The sequence below is a fragment of the Capricornis sumatraensis genome, chromosome 1 (genome assembly GCF_032405125.1).
Source record: "Capricornis sumatraensis isolate serow.1 chromosome 1, serow.2, whole genome shotgun sequence".
In the NCBI taxonomy this organism is placed as follows: domain Eukaryota; kingdom Metazoa; phylum Chordata; class Mammalia; order Artiodactyla; family Bovidae; genus Capricornis; species Capricornis sumatraensis.
Window position 1 is genome coordinate 12,377,728 of NC_091069.1, and position 22,837 is coordinate 12,400,564.

At 60.8% G+C, this 22,837-nt stretch overlaps 1 protein-coding gene across 1 annotated transcript; it reads right to left on the reverse strand.

The window, feature by feature from the left end:
- Positions 1-1,294: 1,294 nt before the first annotated feature.
- CRB2 (crumbs cell polarity complex component 2) lies at positions 1,295-22,712 on the reverse strand. Its single transcript, XM_068987984.1, has 13 exons — positions 22,610-22,712; positions 15,582-15,905; positions 12,762-12,957; positions 12,474-12,613; positions 11,620-11,805; positions 11,324-11,437; positions 7,703-8,560; positions 7,107-7,615; positions 6,374-6,539; positions 4,914-5,697; positions 3,966-4,082; positions 3,234-3,351; positions 1,295-1,519 (listed from the first exon to the last, which is right to left on the reverse strand). The coding sequence occupies exons 1-13, from the start codon at positions 22,710-22,712 to the stop codon at positions 1,295-1,297; spliced, it is 3,840 nt and encodes a 1,279-aa protein (XP_068844085.1).
- Between the last annotated feature and the right edge of the window lie 125 nt (positions 22,713-22,837).

Sequence of the window (22,837 nt, forward strand, 5' to 3'; positions counted from 1 at the left end):
TGTGTCTGTCCACAGGACCAGCCCCAACACAGAGGCGGTGCCAATGTTTGCTGAGCACCTGCCTCAGGGAACAACCCTGAGGGCTTCCTGCGCATCCTCTCCTCAAATCCTCCCAGCGACCGTTAGGGAGGCGACTGGTCTGCAGGTGAAGTAGCAACCTCGCTGGTGCGGGAGAAGCTGGAGAAGCACGAGGTGGGCAGGGAGGATGGCTCCTCCATCCTCATCGCCCCCTGGCTGCCCCTCAGGAAGGCCCCTTCGCCCGCGCTCTCCCTCTCCCTTCCCGACACCTAAAAGGACAACCCAGGTAGCCCCACAGCAGAGGAGACTGTAACGAATCCCAGAGCCCCATCCTTCCCCGTAGTCACCCACCATCTTCACAACAGCCCTGTGAGGCAGGCCAGGGCTGCTCTCCAAGAGACAGGCCCGCAGGAGGCAGACTGCGTGGGCCCAGACACTACCCCCCAACTCCCCCCCCCCGGCTCCTGCAGGTCTGCCCCGTAGTCCACATCCCAGACAGCGCCTGGCTCCAGTGCAGGGCAGAGTCGAATCTCCCTCCAGGAGCATCTGTTTGGGGGACCGGGAGCTCATACATTAACCTCTGGCTCCTGCCCCCCATCCTGCTGATTTCCAGCTGCCTCCAGGCCTCCAGAGGTGGGAGGTGGGAGAAGCTGCCAGAGGTGGGGCTCTGGTCATTGGGCCAGCCCTGGCCTGGCCTCCAGGAGCACTCGTGGCCCTGGGCCTCCCCGTCCCAGGACTGAGAAGGTGGTCTCCGCCCAGCTGCTTCTCCGTGGGGCCAGCTGCACCCACTACATGATTACACGCACAAACAAGGAGGTCACGTGCACAAACAATGACAAATGCCCATGACCCCATCCCTAACACTCACACATGTATCTGCAGATCAACAGGCCTGGGTACGCGCACACACACACACACACAGACACACACACACACACACACACCCCAAAACACATCGTGTGCACCCACAGGTGCTTCTCCCAGCACAGCCGTGCATCTGCCGAGGCGAGACCTAGCAGCTGGACAGTGAATGTCCACAACCTCACAGGCTCCTCTGTTTCCCTGAGCGCGCCCCTTCCCCTCAGCCCAGCAAGGGGCAGGGGCAGGGGCTCCTGGCAAAGGGGACACTTCCCAGCAGGTATCCTGAGCCCTATAGCAGTTCTCCAAGGCTAAGAAGGGGCCAGCCATTTCCCTGCAGGCTCCCAGAAGTGGCCTCCTTGGGTCTCCAGGTAGAAATCGAGGCCCTCACAGGGCCTGGAGCTGCAGCAAAGTGGGCCTAGATGAGTCTCTCCTCGGGCGGCACCTTGAGGACGCTGTCCATCTCCAGCCGGGCTCCAGCCACCTCCTGCTGGCTCGGGCTGTAGGTTCCCTCCGACTGGCGGCGCTTTCTGGCCGCCAGGATCCCTGAGAGGAGGCCCAAGAGGAGGAGGAGGAGGCAGGCGCAGGCCGCAGGCACTGCCACCTCCAGCAGCGGGAACGGCAGCGGCAGCGGTAGGCCCTTCTGCAAGAGACGCAGTAAAAGGCCTAAGACAGTGGAGCTGGGGAGACCCCACCTCCAACCCCAGGCCCTCCAGAGGAAAGGAAAAAAGCATCATTGGGCGGAAGCCCTTCCTGTACAACCAAGGGCTTCCGGTAGAAGAGAAACACATTTATTGAATGCCCAGTGGGCGCTCAACACCATGCGTGGGATTTCATGTAAAACCTCACAGCGATCTGATGAAGTGAGAGCGAGGCCACCCATGAGGATAGGAACCTGTGGTTCATTTTGTTCACCGGTGTAGCCCCAAAACGCCGAGAGGAGAGCCTGCTCAGTAGGCACTCAGTAAGTTTAAGAGGAGAACACGGAGGCTCTGCCCAGATTCCCCCAGACTCACACATCTAGGGGCTGACGAACCAGGACTGGCACTGCCCTCAGTCCACCCCCAATGCCAAGCCATGCCCAGCTCACACCACTATCCTGCAGTCTCGAATTCCAGCCAAAGGTCCTTCCTTCAACTGGCCAAGGTGGGCCTCAGCGCCCAGCCCTGCCAGCCCCACCTCTCTCAACAGACACCCCAACTGAAGTGATGGGACTGGATTCTTCCAGACCCCAAAGGGCACTCTGGTTTCTTAAAGGTCTGTGGAGACCATGCCTAAGCCCCAAGTGGGAAGCATCTCAGGGCCAGGGGGCCTGTGCAGGGCATGAGGTAGAGCAGGCTGGCCTGGTTGATGGTGAGCTCGGAGTCCCCCGGCCGGCCCCCACCCCCAGGAAACACACAGACCAGGCTGTGGTGGGCCCAGACAGACACCTGGATGCCCCATCAAAAGACTACAGACCTGGAGCTCTAGAGCCCCAGAATCACAGATTTCTGGGGAGAGGGCAGAGGCCCAGGATCTCAGATTCATCAGCCCTCGCTCCACCCCATGAGACCTCTCAGCCCACTGCGGCCTGGGTCCCAGTCTCAGCCCCCAGCCCTGGAGAAGGTGCCCAAGGCTGAAGAGAAAAATTCACCCCAGCCCCGAAGCAACCAGGGCAGGCCAGCCTCTAGCCTAGGGAAGCTGTAAAGCCATTTCCTCCCTAGGAGGAGGGCGGGAGGGGGAGCCAGAGGCTGTAAAGTTCAACTTGAAAGGAAGCATTTCCCCAGAAGCAGAGGGGATTGGGGTTTATGACCTGGCCCACCAGAAGCCTGTGGAGATCAAGGCGCCTCCCCAGGCTTCGTGCCCCCCTTGCCGCGCCCACTCTGGCTCACTTCTGCCTGGGCCTGCAGAGTCTGTTCTGCCCCTTGGAGGGGAGGGGGCCAGAGGGAGGTCCATGCTCAGGCCGCCTGCCAGCCCCTATCTATTGGCCCCCCTCACCGCCCTCTTCAGCTAAGCCTGCCTTCATGGCAGCCAAGCCTTCTCTAGCTTAGAGTCCTGGGCTCCCCAAATCTTCCTACTTTCCAAACGGGGCTCAGAAACTACCAGAGATTACAGGCTCCTATATCTACCAGCGTAAATCCCAGAGTTCACTGAGATCCCCAGAGGAATTGGGGGGGTCCCCAGGCTCCCCCAGAGTGAACAGACCTCCTGTGCAGGGGCGTGGAAGGGCCCTGCCTCCTTGGCCTGCTACTCCCCACCCTGTGACAGGGCTGGCCCAGGAATAGCTCCACAGGCCCTGTACACACGCCCCCCCAACCCCCACAACATCATCTCTCAAAGTCCAAAACAGACCACCCTCCCCGTCGGCCATCACTCACCACCACTTCGCAGAACTGGCCTGAGAACCTGGCATTGCAGATACATTGGTACACCCCACCAGCTGCCCGGCAGGTGCCCCCATTCAAGCAAGGGTTGGCTTCACAGGGGATCTGACACCTGGGAGGCAGGGAAGAGGGCGGGGCTGAGGAAGCTGCTCCCTCCCAAGCTGCCTCTAGCTCCCCCAGCTCCTTTACCTCCTCAAACCTGCCCCACACGCTCCACACCGCTCACCCGCTGTCCCCAGCACCGTCCCAACCCGGCTGGGCCCTGACAGGGGGACCTAAGTTGAGTACGATCCTCATTGCGCAGCAGACCCCTTCACTCCAACACTCGTGACCAAGAACGACCCTCTCACTCCATTGAAAGCACGGGGGAGCCTGTGTAAAGACGCCTGCCCAGACCGGAGGACCCAGAGCCTCTATTTGCATAGTGTCCCCACGTGGTCCTGATGTTGAGTGTGGTGCTCTAAGAAACACCACTAGGCAGCTACCCTCCAGCAGGTGTCTGGTAACAGAGGATGGTCTTGGAAGCCCCAGAAGGAAAGATCTCAGGTGACAGAGGTGGAGTGTCCGGCGCAGTGATGACAGTAAGGGCTGAGAAGGTGAGCAAGGACCCGTACCTCACTTCACCCGCCCTGGCTGGAGGGCATCTGGAGGCCCACTCCCTGCCTTCGGATCTGTACTCTCCACACGCCCCAGCCCACCTCCCAGGCTTATGGAGCCCAGACCCACCTCTGCCCAGCAAAGCTCTCCTGGCAGCTGCAGTTGGCCCCCTGGGGACCCTCCTCACACTGGCCACCGTTGAGACAGGTGATGTTCAGACTGCACCCCTCTGGTGGGACAGGCAACCTGAGAGAAAGCACAGAGGCTGGACTTGGGTCAGGACACATGAGACCTGGCCCACGCCCATGCTCTGTGGGTCACTCAGGCGACCTGAGCCTTCTGCATCGTCATCCAAGGAATTCAGGGCCACCTCCGACAGACCCTGCTGGAAGTCATGGAAGCGGTGTCTGGGGTGGAAGGGGTGGGACACCGGGCTGCCACGCTACTGCTCCAGCCCCAGCCCCAACAAGGAGTGCCACAGCTAGACCCTGGCAGAACCCTTGGTGGCTCAGAGACCTTTGAGGAGCTGATCAAAGGTAAGAACCCTCCCAGGGTAAGAGCAGGCTCCTGGACATAAAGCCTGACCTTCTTCGCAGGGAGAAAGGGAGTCAGACCTCTGCCAGACACCCTTCCATAAGCTTGGCTCCGAGAGCTGGAAGTCATAGCCAAACTGAATATGGGAAGCAGTCAAGACTTCGAGCATCTTTCTCTGCCCCTGTCCCACGGGACTCAGGGAAGGGGGAGATGTCGGTGGTGGGCAGCTCGGCAGGAGAGCCTCTGAAGTTTTCTTCCAACACTACCTCTGGTTCCCCCACCCCCACTCCCAGAGAACAGCTTTGTTTATCTCAACTTTAAATTCACCCGGTGTCCTGTATTTTATCTGGCAACGCTGGGGCTCTGTTGTTCCCAAGTTACAGATCACAGCGAAGTGGCTCAGAGATGGGATGGGGCTGGCCAATGGAACCAGCGCTTCCACAATCGGGCTTCCAGTCTAGTCTGTCCCATCCACCGCCCCCGGGGGCCTCCCCTCCACTCCTCACCCCTCGGACCCAGGCCACCCCGGCCGGCCGAGCGCACCTGCAGCGCGGGCCTGAAAAGCCAGGCGGGCAGCGGCACTCGAAGCGACCGTCTGGGTGCGCATGGCAGCGGCCGCGGGCGCAGGGCGCCGAGCGACACGGGTCGGCGCGGTCCTCGCAGCGCGGGCCCTCCCAGCCCGGGCCGCAGGCGCAGGCGAAGGCGTCGAAGAGGTCGCGGCAGACGCCGCCGTGCAGGCAGGGCGAGGGGACACACACGGGAGCGCCGCGGCAGCCGAGGTGCGGGGCGGGCGCTCCGGGCCGGGCCGAGAAGGGCTCGCGGGAGCCGGGGGCCGCGCCGGGCCGCGGGCGCGCCAAGGGTAGCGGGTGGCCGCCGAGCGCCACGCGGCCCAGGCAGCCCGTGAAGTTCTGGGCCAGCAGGACGCGCGCGGCGCCCGGGCCGCGCAGGAAGTCCAGGTCGCCGGCCAGGCCACGCAATGACACCGGCGTCGCCGCGCCGTCCAGCCAGAGCAGCCAGCGCGACGCGGCGGCCTCGGGCTGCTCCATGGCCAGGCGCACGCGGTGCCAGGCGCCGTCGGCCACACGCGGCCCGGGCGCTGGCAGCACCGCGCGGGGCAAACCGGGGCCGCTGCACACGCCTGCCGCCAGCGAGCCGTTGCGCACCGCCAGCCACACGGCGGCCGGGCCGTCCTCAGCGCGCAACAGCCCTGCCTCCGAGTCGCGCGTGCGGAAGACCAGCGAGAGGCCGCTGAGCGCGCTGCCCGATGACGCGTTGTGCCCGCTGAATTCCGCCGGGGGTCCCTCGCGGAACGTGGCCTCCGCCACACCTGCCGGGGGAGACAGCGTCGGAGGACGGCCTCTCGGTCCCCACCCAACCCAAGCAGACCTGGGTGATGTGGCGACCTGTTACTACCTCCACACCAACCCCCCCCAACCCCTGCCGTCTGGGCGTGGGGGCACACACACCCACCTAGGATCTAATCCCAGGAAGTGTTCCCCGTACCTCATAGAACTCTCTTACCTCCAGAGAACCAGCTCTGGGCACCCACCCTGCCCCCCAGGTCACAAACCAGGCAGTAACACTCCAGAAAATCCGCCCACTCCTCTCCTTTGTGAAGCAGCCGGCGCCTTCACTGTGGCTCCCTCTTCACCGCAATCCTTTGAACTGTCTTCTTTTAAAATGCTGAGCATGGCCTTCTCCTGCCGCCCCCGCCCCTCGCCCCCCATGGCTCCCCACTGCCCTTGGCAGAAAGTCCCAAGTTCTTATAAACCTCACAGGCCTTTGCACATGCTTTGCCCCCTTGCTGATATGTCGCTCCCTGTGCCCAAGGTCTTACTCGCCCTTGGAAACCTAGCAAGTGCTCTCCTCCTCCAGAAAGCCTGTCTGGGTGCAATGGACTGGGGCTGCTACCATCCTGTCCACCGTCCCTGAGCCCTGAGGCAGGTGACGGATCTAACCCAGCTCGGGTGTCCAGCATGTGGGCGCCCAGGGCAGGCACTCACAGACAAAGCCATCAGGGACCTCCTCACAGGTGGCAGGAGGGAGACAGGGCTGGCCAGGACACCACAGCTGCTGGGCACACGTGGGCCCGGTGAAGTTGGCAGGGCAGGTGCAGTGGAAGTCATTCCAGGTGACAAGGCAAGTCCCACCATTGAGACAGGGCTCCGGCTGCAGGAGAATCGGGACAGGGACTGGCTCAGGCCTGGGGCTGGCATCCTCCCACCATAAACATCCCTACAGTGGCTCTTCACTGGGCACCTACTGCAGATACATTACCTCCTCACAAATAAATAGAAAAGTAACTAGCACTCCCATTTTTCTGATGAGGAAACTGAGGCTCAGGAGAAACCACTTGCCTGAGTCACCAAGGCAGTAAACAGAGGAGCTCAAGCTCACACCCAGGCTATTCCAATTCTAGGGCTGGTGCTTTGTTCATGACCCTGGGTGTCCCTGTCTACCAAACAACTCCTGCAGAAAGTCTTGGGCAGCCCTCTGCCCAGGCCAGGGTGTCTGTCCCAGACCACAACTGAGAGGGGAGGTATGGGGACTACCAGAGGGCAAGATCAGCTTGCTGGAAAAGAAACGCAAGTGAACCCTGCTCTGTCTTCAGCCTTGGAACCGTGGGCAGGCGCCCCACCTCCTGGTGCTACCCTGACCAGTAGAAGGGCATGCTGACTCCCAGAGATGCAGGGAAGATCCTGGAAAAAGGACCCATCCCTTCCTCTTGGCACTCACATTGCATGTGTCCTCAGAGACGCAGCCCATGGTGAGGTTCCAGGACTGCCCGCGGCCGGGCACGCTGGGCAGGCTGGAGTTCCCCAGCAGTGGTAGAAAGAAGGGGAGGTGGAGGTCGTTGAGTCGCACGTCCTGCATGCAGCCTCGGAAGGGCCCACCCCAGGGCTCAGCGTCAGCAGGGAGGAGCCTGCCGCCCACGTGCACCTGCTGCCCCACACCCCACAGCTGATCGGGCCCGAAGCTGAGTGTCACCAGGTGGCGGAGCCCGTCATCCCAGCGCCCCGGGAGCACCAGAGCAGGACTGCCCAGCGCCTCCGCCCGGATCTGGCCCTCGCTCAGGAACACTGTCAGGCCAGCAGCTGAATCGTTGGTGAGCTGGAGCAGAAGGCCAGCGGGTTCCCGGGTGCGGAGGAGGAAGGACACGGTGAGGTTCGGGCCTGGCAGCTGGTCGAGTAGGAAGGAGGCAGAGCTCAGGGTGCCCCCCAAGCCAAAGGTGGCAGCAGGAACCTCTGCAGGGAGAGAGGGTGCCAGGCGTGAGGCCTGCAGGCCAGGGCAGGCACAGCTGCTGCCCTGGGGCCCACCTGGCCCCTCCTCACCATCAGCACATGTGGGACCACTGTAGGGCCGGGGGCAGTCACAATGGAAGTGAGTCCACAGGTCCACGCAGACCCCTCCGTGGGCACAAGGCGGAGGCTGGCAGTGCTCCTGGTGCCGGCAGCCCAGGAAGACATTCTCGCCAAGGTCCTCGGGCAGCAGGAGATGCCCATCCACCTGCACATCCTGGAGGCAGCCCGCAAAAGCCACGCCGCCCAGCTGGGTGAAGCGGGACCCAGCAGGCGTGGGGGCCGGGGCAGCCGTGGCCACGGGACTGGAGGCCACACAGAGCCGGGCGGGACAGCCTTCATGCCAGAGCCGCAACTCCAGGAGCCCCAGGCGGAGCGTCACCTCCACTCGGTGCCAGTGGCCATCACTGAGGGGTGGTTCCAGCAGCCTCAGGACGAGCACATTCTTGCCGTGGAGTGTGGCCTGAAGCCTGGCCTCCACCAGTGCCAGCTCCACGCTGCCTTGAGTGTCAGAGCACGTGGCCAAGGCACCCACACGTATTGTGGTACGAAATCTCAGGGCCAGACCTAGGGAGCTGCCAGCTGGCACCGAAGCCCGTACAGGGTTCCCAGCCACCATGGAGAACGTAGTATTCTGGCCACAGAAAGGCCCATGGGTACCAGGTGGGCAGCGGCAGGTGTAACTGTGAACCCCTGACTCGAAGGTAGGGATGCAGGTGGCAGTCGGTGGGCAAGTGTGGCCCTGGCAGCCGGTGAGTGGCACAGAACAATCCGGTCCACCCCAGGCCTCGGGGCACCCACAGATGTAGCCTGCCACGGTGTCTTCACAGGTCCCACCGTGGAGGCAGGGCTCCGACAGGCATTCGTCCATGTCTTCCTGACACGTCGGGCCTTCGGGAGAGACCAGGCCAAGGCTCAGCACCAAGGCCAGAACCACAGTCTTGACCCAGAGCCTACCTGCCTCTTGGGACAAGGAGCTCAGTATCCATCAACCAAACCCATTCCCAATTCTCGAAGGACTTCTCGAGGCCCTCGGAAGTCCCCGGAGGCTGGAATCCAGGATGCTCCTTTTGTTCCCACATCTGGTGAGTCTCCAGGCCCTGTGTGGTCCATCCCCTATGCGCTCACCAGTGCCTGCTTTCCTCCCACCTTGCCTTCCCAGACTCACAAACTCTCTGGGCCACAGTCTAGTGCCCTCTAATTCACCAGTCTTCAGAACCCCCTCCATCATCCAACTCTAACTAACGCGTGATCTGGCCCAGTTCCTTCGCTGCGTAATGTCCCATCACTCACCCTGGCACTCAGGATCCCTCACGGCCTGGGCACTGTCAGGCGTTCAGATGTCAACCCGCCTCCCTACAGGCCTTGAGCTGCCTGTTCCTCCAAGCATCTCCTGGCAAGTCCTGCCTCTGGGCTTTTGAGCATACTGCTCCCTCTGCTCGGCATGCCTCATTCTCCCTAACCCTGCCTTTCAAACTCCTACTCATCCAGCAAAGCCCAAATTCAAATGGCCAGTCCTCTAGGAGGCCTTCTCTGGCCCTCAACCACAAGCTACTGTGTCCCTCCCAATTCCTTGCCTACTCCCAGGCACAGTTCCCCGGAACCCTGGATTGAAAATATCTGTTTACACAGTTGAGATCTCCTCCAGGGGCCTGAGTACATCCTTGGTGCCCAGCAAAGGACATGGCATGGCCCTTGTCAACAGAGCGATGAAGTGGAAGAGGGAGCGGGGGTGGGTGTACACGTCTGTGGCACTGGAGCAGGCCCTGGCTCTAATGCCACCCCCATCCCTCTGCCCTAGTGCCCTCGCTCTGGCAGTGGGGTCACCCTCCCTTCCAGAAGCCCCCAGATCAGGTACTCTGGCCCCAGCATGGATCTAGAGGCCACAGCCCCACCCCTGCGCAGTCACAACCTCCACACAACTACTGAGGCCAGACCTGCTCACGTATCCCAGCCAGGGGGGACCCAAACCCAGAGAAGCCAGTAGGATTTGAATCCTGGCCCCAGTCAGCCCACAGACACCACCGCCACCTTCCGGGGACGGCTGGCCCCAGCACGCCACCTCCGCCTGCCCGAGGGCCCCACCCTGCCTACCTGCCAGGAGCCACAACACCCTCAGGAAGGTCCCCAGAGCCTGCAGCCCCATTGCGTGTCCCCACGGACAGGCTGAGAGTGGCGGGCGGGCACCAAGGCTGGCGAGCCGTGCTCCCCGCCTGGCCAGCCACCTCCTCCTTCAGCGCGGACTCAGGAATGCCAGGCACTGGCCTCCCCCACGCCCAGCACAACCCAAAGGGAGGATGGCAAGGAGCCCATCCCCACAGCCGGGGTTCCCCCTCCGAGGCCCTGACCTCAGAGGGCTGACCTCCCTGTCACCCGTCAGCTGAGCTCAGTGTGGGGAGGAGCTGGGCTTCCGCTGACCCTACTGAACCTGGGCGATGACACGCCCACGCGAGAGCCCCCCCAGCTTCCTCTGTAAGGCGGGGGGGTCAGAGCCCGAGCTCAGGGGACCCTGCTGAGGAGGAGCACACTGCAGAGAGAGCTCTGCAGAGCAGGGCGTGCTGCCGATGGCTCACTGTGTGCCAGGCACCCACGAGGCCGCTGCCTCTGGGGCAGGACTCAGGGAACCCCAGCCACGGGGCCGGGGGGAGAAGATGGGCCTTCAGGGTGCCCAGGGGTGTTGGCCACCTGGGAGTGGGAGGCTGAACCCCAGCATCTGTGTGTGGGCGAGTGTGGAAGGGACGGCAGTGATCGCCCCCTCCTTCCCCTGGGCCGGGAAGCGGGTGCCCAGGAACCGTGCCAGGGAGAGGAGGCCCTGCATTCTGAGCAGGAATGCGTGCGGGCAGGGGGAGGCACCACAGGCATTCCAGAGGAGCAGGGACGCTTCTCGGGCTCATCAGTGTCTGCAGGGAAGGATGTCTGTGTGTCTATGTGTCCACCATACCAGAGGCAGGGAGAGGCCGCTGCAGGCCCAGCTCCCGCCCACCCTTCTCCAGACACTGTCCCCCAGCTTTCCATAACACAACCCCCACCCTCCACCCACACAGCCCCCTGCCGCTTCCACCTCCTCTGTCCCCCTCCCCGCAGGCCCTCGGCCTCTGCCCAGCCCTTCGATGTCAGGTGTCTAGAGCTGTCTCTGCCCATCACCCTACACTTCCTCCCAGACAACCTTGGCCACCTCTGACCCCAACTGCCAGGATGACACTCCTGACCCCCAGTCTCAGGTCCCTGTCCTGCGCCATAGACCCCGGGTCACCAGCCCCCAACCCAGACTCCTTCCCATGGGTGCTCCACAAACAGACTCAAGGTGGACGATTGAACCCACCATCCTCTACCCAGTGCCACCCAGGGCAGAAACTCAGCCAGCATCTCTGACACCTCCCACTCATGCCTGGAATAACCCTCAGGACCTGGAGCGTGCCCCTCATAAGTATTTCTCAACCTGCACTCCAAAACATTTTCCCTCTACTCCCACCCCTAAGCCCAGGTCGCAGCTCAGCCCTCTCTCCTGTTGCCTGGGCCACTGCCCCCACCTCCTCCCTAATGTCCTTAACCCCATCAACCCAGCCTCCACACATCAGCCAGAAAGGCTCTTCTTGCCCCAGGCCCACCAACTCTGACCTGGCCCTGCCCCAGTGCCCACCCGACCCTGGGCACCTGTGTAGCCATCTGGACAGTGGCACTGGAATCCATTGGGCAGGTCCTGGCAGAGGCCTCCACTGAGGCACGGCCGTGAGGCACACTCGTCCACATCCTCGCCGCAGTCGTTCCCTGCAAGAGGCCCAGCTATGGTTCCCTCGGCCCCCTCAGAGCCCAGCTGGAACTGGAAAGGGCCCATTTTTACAGCTAGGGAGACTGAGACCAGAGAGAAATGCTTGAACCCAGGTCCAGCATCCCTCCCCTGCACCTGGACACTACAGACCTGCTTCTCGGAAGTGGGGCAGGGGGCTCACCCTCAAAGCCTGGAGGGCAGTGGCACACGAAGCCAGCAGCCTGGCGAAAGCTGAAGTCACCGGGGAAAGTGGCCTGGACGCCCCCATAGAGGGTCGGATCCGAGCGCTGCAGGCACCGGCCCCCATGCTGGCAGGGGCCCACCGCACACTCGTCCTCATCCACTTCGCACCGCTCACCACTGTAGCCTAGGGACACACACACATGGGCATCAGGTCACACGGGGCCACCAAGCAGCACTGCTCCACTGCCACCAGGCCCGCCAGGGCCAGGCTGGGACAGCAACTCAGAACACCAATCCGGATACTCAGGCAGAGGCACACAGGAGACAGGAGTGACCAGGACCGCCTTCACCAGCATCATGTGACTAGTATCACTAGTATTTCTAGTATCACTGAGCACTCTGCTCCTGCAGGGCCCTGTGCCAAGGCTTCGTGGGCTTTACTCATTTACTCTCCTCACAACGGGCTTCCCAGGTGGCTCAGTGGTAAAGAATCCGCCTGCCAAGCCGGAGACCTGGGTTCGGTCGGGAGACAGTTCCCCTGGAGAAGGAAATGGCAATGGACGCCAGTATTCTGATAATCCCACGGACAGAGGAGCCTGGCAGGCTACAGTCCATGAGATCACAAAGAGTCAGACAGGACTGCGCGAGCAGGCAGCACCAGCGGCTCCCAACAGCCCAGGAGTAAGTTCTGTGATCAGCCCTGCTTCGCAGATCGGGAAACTGAGGCCCAGAGAAGCTGCAGTCACGTGCGCGCACTCTGCACCAGCGCACACCCGCACTGGCATCCCAGGCCGGGCGGCCGCAGCCTGTGTCCCCTCCCCACTGGGAGCGCGAGCGCGCATGCGCACACACCTGGCCAGCAGAGGCAGCGGAAGCTCCCGAGGCCCTCCAGGCAGGACGCGTTGTTCGCGCAGGGCGCCGACGCGCACTCCAGCACCTCCAGGTCGCAGCGCTCGCCCTCGTAGCCCGTGTCCGCGCAGTCGCACTGGAACCTAAAGGGGGCGCGCGGCCCGAGCTGAGCACGTGCCCGAGCCCCCAGCCCCCTGCCTCCACCGTACCCTGCCTCGCGCCCCCACCCCCACCCCCGCGCCGGCCCACCGCGCCGCCTCCCTGCCCGGGGGGGCACGGCCTCCCGCTCACCCATTGACCAGGTCGCGGCACACGCCCCCGTGTGCGCACGGCTGGCTCTGGCACTCGTCCAGGTCCAGCTGGCAGCTGGCGCCCCCGTAGCCCGGGGCGCACACACAGCGGTAGGAGCCCACGCCGTCCAGGCACGAGCCCCCGTGCAGGCAGGGCCCCGAGGCGCACTCGTCCACCTCCGTCTCGCAAGTCACGCCTGGACAGGGCCCGAGATAGACGGACAGCTGCACGCCCAGAGGGAGAGTGGAAGAAGCCGAGCCAGGCTGACCCCAGACCCACTCCAGACAGTGTGACCAGCAGCGGAATGTCAGGATCCGGAGAGGATCCGTTGGTGCGTCTTTCCAGAGCAGGTGTTTCTTGAGCCAGCAATGGCAGTGAGATGGAAACAACACAGGCCTCCCTGCCCCCTAGAGCTCACTGCAGTCTAACCCGGGACACGGGGGATTAATCAATATTACATAAATGAGGATTGATTTTTTTATTTTGATAAGAGCTACTGTGGGTACATGCTAGATCCGGTGACGGCGAGAGTCAGGGTCTTAGCCTGGGGAATCGAGAAAGATGAGAAGGCATTGGCTAGACTAGGATAGGGAGAAGGCAATGGCACCCCACTCCAGTACTCTTGCCTGGAAAATCCCATGGGCGGAGGAGCCTGGTTGGCTGCAGTCCATGGGGTCGCTAAGAGTCAGACACTACTGAGCGACTTCACTTTCACTTTTCACTTTCATGCTTTGGAGAAGGAAATGGCAACCCACTCCAGTGTTCTCGCCTGGAGAGAATCCCAGGGATGGGGGAACCTGGTGGGCTGCCATCTATGGCGTTGCACAGAGTCGGATACGACTGAAGCGACTTAGCAGTAGCAGCAGCAAACTAGGATAAGGGGTTGTGCGGGTAGTTGGATTCCAGGGAGACTGTTGGTGAAGACAAGGGGAGAGTGGAGAAGGTGGGAAAGAAAGGGGTGGTGACAGGCCTTGGGGCCAAGTAACACAATCCTACCTTATCCTAAAAGTCTTAGGCGGCTGACTTATAGGGTCCTTTCTACATTTTAGAAGGCTTGCTCTGCTGGCTTTTTGTGGAGGGTGTAAGGAGGGACCCCAGCAACGAGAGGCACTCCCCAATGAAAGATGCTGGACCAAGGTAACCAGCTCCTTCGGGTTTTCCCTGTACCGTCTTGCTTTTTTTTAATTAATTAATTTTTTAAATTGAAGGATAATTGCTTTACAGAATTGTGTTGGTTTCTGCCAAACTACCGTCTTGCTTTTAAAACTGAAAGTCCTGTGTCCTGGGAACCCTCTCAGTCCTGGACAAAATTAAATCAGTTGGGAGACTCTTGCGGGAGGGGCTGTGTCGATGAAGGGAGATAGAGGAGCTCAGAGGTTGGAAATGTGCTGCCGGAGTTCATCATGGAGCCCACTTGCCATCGACTACTCCAGTGGCCCTGCCTCTGCTCCCTCAGTGGGATTGGTCATGGGGGGCCAGGGACCCAGCTGGCTCCAGCTGGAACCTTCTCCCATTCCCAGCTCAGTGAGCACAAAACAGAGCCCCTCCTTCCTGTGACCCAGCCCCACTCCCACCCTCTGTGCCAGGGGGAGCCAGGCCCAGCCTGGAATCCCAACCTCCCCCGCCTGGCTCAGAGCAGAAGGAGGAGGAAATGAATCACAGCAGATGCTGCCCCCACTCACATCCTCAGCTCACCCAGAAAGCATTACCCAAAGCGTCAGCACCGCACATCCGGGCACGCACACACCTGCTGGCACCCCCCTCCCAGACGGTTCCCACAAATGTATTCAGGGAGCCCAGACACCCATGGATGCTGGCAGAGACAGAGGCCTTTTGCATGACCTCCTCACACGTCCACAACTAATCTGTCCAGACACCTGCACTCTCCTGTGACGAGAAAGGTACACAGAACCCACTTCTGAAGTTTCCTTTTCGTCTGTGCGCCGAGATATCTCTCCACGATACGGCTCCTCTCCTGGAGCCCAGTCCCCCAGTCTGTGTGCCTGACTCTGAGTGACCTCAAACTGCCCTCTGCAGTCAGAGGGAGTCATCTGAATTCAGGAACCCAGAGTGTCCACACTGCAGCCTCCCGGCTGCCCTAAACCCAGCCTCACCTCCAGACCTGTCCCAGTTGTGCTCTCCTTTCCGACGTGCAGGCAGTTGCTCCAGGTTGCTCTCAACTTGGAGCCTGGATGGGACTGGGACAGGGACATACTCTGGAGGAGGGAACTGTCCCCCTCAAGACAGCAGAGATCCCTGGGGGTACATCTACATTACAGTTTGAGCAAGACCACCAGTGTCTCTGCAGGAGCTGTGGCGGGGAGGCTACTCACAGGAGTGGGGGGCGGTCTGCATGACAACCTGAACCATTCCAGGGGTGTTCACGCTCTCGAAGCATCAGATGAGCCACCAAATGACAGGTCTGGAGTGAATCGATACTGGAAATACTGTCTAGACGTGTCCTCATTAAAGCCAAACCAGGCCTATCTGTACTCTAGTCCCAGAGACGCCTGAAGGGTGTCTCTGCCCCCAGCATCGCCTGAACCCCACAAGGGGCTGAAATAACCTTTGTCCAGTGCCTGTTCTGTGCCAGGCACCGAGCTAGTTCTCACTCACCCACATTCTCATCCAGAGCTGCCAGGGTAGCCTGAGAAGCATCAGTTCCGCAGCACGACCAAAGAGTGGGTACACCCCAGAACTGCCAGGATGCCTAGAGGGGGTCTCTACGCTAAGGCCAAAGCCAAATTCACCATCTGACCTCTTTGAGTCGCTGACGGGGCCAACATTACACATGCCTCTGGGGACAGCTGGGGCCATTACCTTCATAGCCGAGGGGGCAGTGGCACTCGTAGCGGTCAGCCAGGTTGCGGCAAGTGGCCCCATGGTGGCAGGGCCGGGACGCACACTCGTCAATGTCCAGCTCACAGTGTGGCCCCTGAAATCCGGGCACACAGTAGCAGCGGAAGTCATCAGGCCCTGGGCCCTGGGGCACACACAGGGCGCCGTGGTGGCATGGCTGACTGGCACAGCCCCGGGGTTCTGGGGGCACGCAGGTGTAGCCAGCATTCTCTGTAGCCTGGCACTTGGTCCCTGGAGCGCACGGGTCTGAGGCGCAGGCGCCCGGGGTCTCTGAAGGCACCGTCCCTGCAGAGAGAGGAGACTGGCTGGGCAGGGTGGACGGGGGCTGCTGGGACACCCCTCTCCCCACCCCCAGGCCCATCCCCAGATCCCAGAGTTGGTGAGCAGCAGAGGAGGTCGTCGGGATTCAGAAGAGAGGGCCAGGGGGTCTACAGACAAGGTCCCAACAGGCACCCAGATCTGGGAATGGTTTGGGGAGTGTCTCCTCCGTAAAGGAGGACCCAGGCTGCCTGACTCCCCAAGCAGAATTAGTGAGCAGATGCCCCCTGACCCTGTGAGCTCCGTGCTCCAATGCCCGCGCATCCCTGCAGCACCACTTGCAGGCAGGCCCTGTCGGGCCCACTTTACAGGAGAGCGGGTCCAGGCTCAAGTGTGAAAGTGAGGTCTCTGGCCTGAGTCCTGGCTCAGCCTTCAGGGTCCCGTCCGCAGGCTCCAGCCCCACCTGGGGAGGGGTCCCTGGGCTCCCACTGCCCACTCCGCCACTCCCGCTGGGGGTCTGGTAATTCCATCCCTATGTGAAACTGGAGATGGAGGACTTCAAAGGCCCCTCTCCCCGCTCCACCCCGCTTCCCCTCGCAGAACTTCTCACCGGATCCCGCCATCAGTAACTGGAGCACTGGCCGCGGTCACAGGGTACAGGGCAGGTAGAGAGATGTGCTGACCAAACTCCCGGCTCCAGCCACTGGACACATCTCCACGAGGCAGAGCTCCCTCGGTTAGAGGGTCACCTCCTGATCTGCCGCCCGCCTCCCTCCCGCCCTCCTTTGCTAAGAGCCTGTCAGTGTCAAGCTGGTGTAAGAACTTAGAAGCTGTGAAGGCAGAGAGCCCTGGGTTCAAACCCTAGTTCAAAGCAAGCTGTGAGACCTCGGGCAAGTCGTTTCTCCTACTGAGAGATGATAACAGTACGTGCCTGGTAGGATGAGAGCGGATTGAAAGCCTTGGGACGGCAGTCAAGTGCCCACACGTGCAGAGAACGCCGTACGTGATGGGGGAGGGGAGCGGCCTCCAAGAAGGAGGCACACCCTCGCCCCCGGCCCCCCCGCACCTGGTGCTCCAAGGTGCCCCACCCCCACCCAGGTTGTCATCCAGACACTAACCAGGCCCCAGCACAGCTTCAAGCCCTGTGCCTCCCCTCCCCTCCCCAGCGAAGACCCCCAGATAAGGCTCGACAGCCTCTCAGGCGTCATCCACATTCCAGCAGGCAGGGCGGTGGACCGGCAGGGAGACAGAGGTACCAGCCAATGATCCAGACAGAGACCCGCTGTCAGCCCCACCCCCGGCTCCCAAAGCTCGTGGTACAACTCAGCACAGGCTCACTCCTGGAGATTCCCACTAAGAGGGGCTTGGGGCAAGCACCCACCCAGGGCCGGGCCTGTAGCAAGGGGGACAGAGGGTTTGAAACACTGTCCGGCCAAGACGACCTAGGGCGCTGAGGTTCACAGACTCTCTCTGCCCACAGACCCACTCCCCCAAGCCTGGTCTCCTGGGTGAGGACAGGGGGCTTCTGGGCCTCTGGGAGGGGCTTATGGCCAGCTTGTCTTTCTTTTTCCCACCCTGAGCCATGGTGGCTGGTCAGTACAGAGCCTAGTCCCCCAGGGCTAAATAGTCTGAAGGAGGGGGAAGATGCTGTGATGGGCATCAGGCCAGCTTGCATGAACAGTGGGGTGTGAGCAGTGCCCACCTTGTGGGTGTTGTGAGGAGCCACTGAGGGGACGTGAGTGAAGCCCTGCTGGGCACCAGTGAGCCTTCAGTGAGAACTCTGGCCATTTTGACCTGGGTCCCTGGACCCAGCACCCTCAGGAGGATCAGCACAGTAACCACAGTGCCCACTGTGAAGAGCCCTGTCTCCTGGGTCCTGTGCCAGCAGGCCCTTCATCTGATCCCGACAAGGCGTCACTCCTCATGCGTGTAACCCAAGGGTTTCTGCTGCTGTTGTTTAATCGCTCAGTCGTGCCCCACTCTTGCGACCCCATGGACTGTATCCTGCCAGGCTCCTCTCTCCATGGGACTTCCCAGGCAAGAATACTGGAATGGGTAACCATTTCCTTCTCCAGGGGATCTTCCTGACCCAGGGGTCAAACCCTAGGGATCAAATACCCTGCATTGGCAGGAGGATTCTTTACCGCTGAGCCACCAGGAAAGCATGACCATCCTAAGGGATCCCACCCCAATCTGGAGCTTTGGCCCCCGATTCGGAACCCTCTATTTCAGAGCAGACTGGAGAGACAGCGCCTGGGGGGACAGGGAAGGTGCTTTGTCACCGAAGGAGCAGGTGGCCCCAGGAGACAGAGCCTGGCCCCACTGAGGAAGGACTTTTCCTGCAGGCAGAGAGGGAGGGAGCCCTCTGTCCCAGGAGGCATGCCGTGGTGCGGCAGTCTGCACCAGAGGGACAGCCGTCTCTCCTGTGTAATCTCTGTTTTCACATTTACCTTAGGGGGTAGACAGTGCTATCATTCCTTTTTCACAGTTGAGGAAAGTGACGCTCAGAGATAAGCGACTTCACAGTTTCCCAAGAGGGCCTGGAATCCAAACCCAGGTCTCACTGCTCCAGAACCTCCACCCTGGGGGGTTCCAGCATCACCCCAGGGCCTATATTAAGACTACAGATGCTAGGGCCCCACTCCAGACCCAGAGATGCAGAACTGTTGGGTTCCGGGGCCCAAGAATCTTCACTGCAACATGCTCCCTGGGGAGTTCTTTGCACACTGAGGCTTGGGAACAAGCACTGACCTTGGCTCTCTGCCTTCAGGGAGCCAGCTCAGGAGGCCAGGCTCGCCCAGGGCTGAGGGGAGGAGAGGTGAGGATGGCGGGTCAGAGGAGGGGCCTTCCTGGTCTGGCCGGAGGGGCGTGGCCTGTTGCCAGGGTGACGAGGGGCCTGTGCTTATCTTTACAAATCCTTCCTGACCTCTCAGGCTGCCTGGGACGCCCTGGCCAGGGAAGGATTAACGGACACTCGCCCCTCCCCTCGGACCTGCTGCCCTGCCCTGGAAGGCCCAGAACCCACCTCCCAGAAAGGAATTTTCTTCGTGCAAAGGACAGGATTATAGTAACAGGAACCGTTTCATGAGTGCCTGTGTAGCTGTGCTACGTGTCTTACATCTATTACCACATTATTGAGTTTGAGTCAAACTGGAAAGGATGGGGGCCATTAAGAAAACTTCTGTTTAACTCGCCCAGGATCATCCCTCGAAAAACTAAGCAGCAGATCATTTCTAGACTTGTGAGAAGGCCACATCTCCCAATGCTTCTGAAACTCCCATCCTGCAAACTCTAGCCACCAACGTATTGTCACTTTAGAGCATTCTAGCCCAGTCTCCCCCAGGCACTGAAAGAGACTCGATGCTCAGAAGGTTTGCCTAAGAGTGCAGTTTCCAATATCAGCCTGGGCAGAGTGGGCAGTCTTCCCTGTCCATCCTGAACCCAGCTGCTAGCAATCCCAGGGTGTTCCAGGCCTTGCTGGTGCCTAGTAATGCCTACATTATGTGCACTTGTAACAGGCCTAGTGAGAACTGGCAACTAATGAGAAGTGTTTGCTGAAGGTGGGTTTTGTGAAGCTTCTCATCTTGACAAGGCAAAAAAGAGAATATATCTAAGAAGCCACCCAAGATCCCTTAAGACATGCTTCTAGCGAAAAAACTATCCATCTAGTAGCACGAGGCTCCAAGGGCAGGGCTGAAAACACCGCAGCAAGACTGAGAGCTGTCGGGAAAGGGCTAAAGAACTCTAACAAGGGAGGAGAGTTCGGGACAGTCTTTTACAAGAATGTTTATCTCCTGAGGTTAAAAGGCAGCATTTTGATAATCCCAACAATAGCCGTCACGGATCCACTGCCTATCCTTTGTCCGCATCGGCAAATCCCAGTGTTTCCAAACTGTGATCTCAGAGGGCTCGGGCCATGGAGGAAGGCACTTTCTGGAAGGAGGGTGAGGCCAAGCAGATGGGTTTCCAGGCCTGCCACCCCAACAGGCCACTTTTAACTGTTAGTGGCCTCTGGCTTCTGTCTAAAATTTCCTTAGAAACGGGGTTTCACGCCAAACCTAAGTTAGAGGACCACTGCATTTTCTTGCTGAATTCTCGTAGCAGCTCTCAGCATGAGCTGGTTTCCTGCCTTTAGACAGAAGCACAGAGAAGAGAGCTGACTGTCCATAGACTAGCCCCATAGGCGGCTGTGAAATCGTGGCCCTGCCACACGCCAGGTGTGATTCTGGGCAAGCTGCTGACCCTCCTGGGGCCTCACTTTCCTCCTATGTAAACTGGGGGTATCAGAGTTGACCTCACAGGGCTGTTGTGAGAATTAAATTCCATCATGCTAGTCCAGTAGCCTTGGACTGCAAGGAGATCAAACCAGTCCATCCTAAAGGAAATGAACTGAATATTCACTGGAAGGGCTGATGCTAAAGCCAAAGTTCCAATACTTTGGCCACCTGACTCGAAGAGCTGACTCCCTGGAAAAGACCCTGATGCTGGGAAAAATTGAAGGCAGGAGGAGAAGTGGGCAGCAGAGGATGAGATGGTTGGATGGCATCACCGACTCAATGGACATGAATCTGAGCAAGCTCGGGGAGAAGGACAGAGGAGCCTGGCGTGCTGCAGTCCAGGGGGCCACAGAGAGTTGGCCACGGCTTAGCAACTGAACAGCAGCAGAAGTCCAGTAGTGCAGTGCCTGCTGTGTAAAGGCTGGTGTATTATCTGTTCATTATCTTTACATGGGGCAAACAGTGACCATCCAGCACACCCTGATGTTAGGGCGCGGGTGTGTGGCTCCTTCTCCTCCACCTCTGTCTTCCAGGCGCCCACGAAGCTCGGGCTGCAGGAGGAGCTGGGTTTCGGGGCTAGACTCGCCACCCCTTTGTCAGCCAGGCTCCCTGGGTGTGCAGGCGGCAGGGAGGGAGGGATGTGAGAGCCCGACGTGCCCCACTGTGCTCCAAGATGCCTAGTGCTCTCCTAGCAACCAGCCAGGCTTTTGTGGCTGAGTGCGCCCAGACGGAGGGGCCCCGCTCAGGGCCTGGCAGGGGTGGGCGGCAGAGCCAGAGGCCCAGGGCATCCAGAACCCCATCCCCTCTGGAATGGAAATTACTTTTCAAATGATGTCATCTCCCGCCCCTGCCCTCCTGGCAGTCAGGCCCTGGGGTCCTGGTCTCCAGAAATATTCATGCCGTAGCACCCCCACCCAAGCTTTCCGGGGATCTCCAGGGAGGGGGCTCCCTGTGCTGGGAAAAGCCAGCCCTGGGGGTCCCAGCCGGGCTAGGTAGGGGTGAGCGTGTGGATCAGTGTCCGTTCCCTTCTGCAGCACCCGTCTACTCGGTGTGCACCCTGCCACAAGGTTCATGTGAAGGTACACTAGCGCTTGAATGCACACATGTGTGTGTCACACACAGGTGGGTGTGTGTGCTCACGTGCATGTGTGCTGGGTCTACATGTGCCTGTGGACACCTGTTCATATGGTGGTGTGTGCCCTGGTGCACGCCACCTGACCGCTGCTGTGGAGGGGAGTGCATGTGCATGCACATGTGTGTGCAGGTGCACGTGTGCACGTGTGTGATCTATATGTGTGCACTGTCGGCTTCGGGACAGACACCAGATCCCCAGACCAGGGCTCCGTGCCCCTCGTGCAGAGAGCAGGTCCCTAGCTCCTCTTCGATTTGCCTCAGGGCCCAGTTTATAAGCCCCTATCCCTCCCTTCACCTCAGTTTCCTCCCCTGCACACGGGGGTGGGGGGTGGTGGGGGGCCCATCCTCCCCAGGGGCCTGGCAGAGGGGAGCAGAGACAAAGGTTTTGTAAGCTGGGCCCTGTTGGAGGCTGAAGAAGGTCACAGGTAGGGGCCAGGAGGGACTCTGAGGAGGTGGGGGCTCCCCCAGTGGCTGCAGAGGGCAGGCCACCCTCCTGCGCCAGGCTTCCCAGGCCTGGCCCCGTAGCTATAGTGACCAAGACAAAGCGTCCCCAGACCCCCCAGGAAGAATTCCAGCCCGCGCACCCGTAAATCCACTTGGACAAAAGCAAAAACCTCTTGGTGAACAGTCTGGCTTCACAAAGCCCTTTCAGCTTGATCTGGGAATACCAGGAGTGTGGGGGGCAACAGTACCCAGCCACCCGCCAGGGACCCCAGAGCATCCCCAGCCCTGTCCCTCATACACACACACCCATGAAAGCAAGACAGGCAGAAACCCTGGGTGTCTTTCCCTCTTCTCCACCGCAATCCACTGTGTTGGGGTCTGCGGCCCCCACCCCATGACCCTATGTCAAGAGCAGAGACAGTTCATCCCGCTCGATAACTTATGCCCCACAACTCACACTGGGATACAGCCCATCACACCCACAGAGCCTCAGACACAACTCCCGGCTCGTGTTGGACAGCTGTCCCACCTCACAACTTAAATGCACCCAAAACCCACCGTCCACAACCTGCACACAGCTCACATCAGACTCCCCAGACTCGGGCCTCACAGGCAGAACACCCCAGCCCAACGCCCCCCACCCCCCACCTTACAGGGTACAACAGCCCACCCGTTACCCAGACCACAGGGACCACAGCTGGCCAAGATCCCCCCAGAAAGTCCCCCTGGACGGCACGCGCTCCAGCGCCCCACAGCAGCACACCTGTGCACTCCACCGTTGGGCCTGGCGCCCACATGGACAGCCCCACGGCCTCGGGTGTCTGCTTTGTGGACAGACCTAGCCCCAGGCCCCCCAAGCCTGGGACCCCAACTCACCAGCCGGTAGGGCAAGGACTGGGGCCCTGTGCAGCAGCAGCAGCAGCAGCAGGAGAGGGGCCGAGGGCCTGGGGTCCCAGGTCCCAGGGCGGGCCAGCGCCATGGCAGCGCTCTGCTCGGCGGCTGTGGGAACAGGCGGCCAGGCTGGCTGCACACCCCCCTCTCCCTCCAACCAGCACTAATGCGGTGGACAGAGGCCCGGCCCCTCCCGCCCGCCCCTCCCCCTCC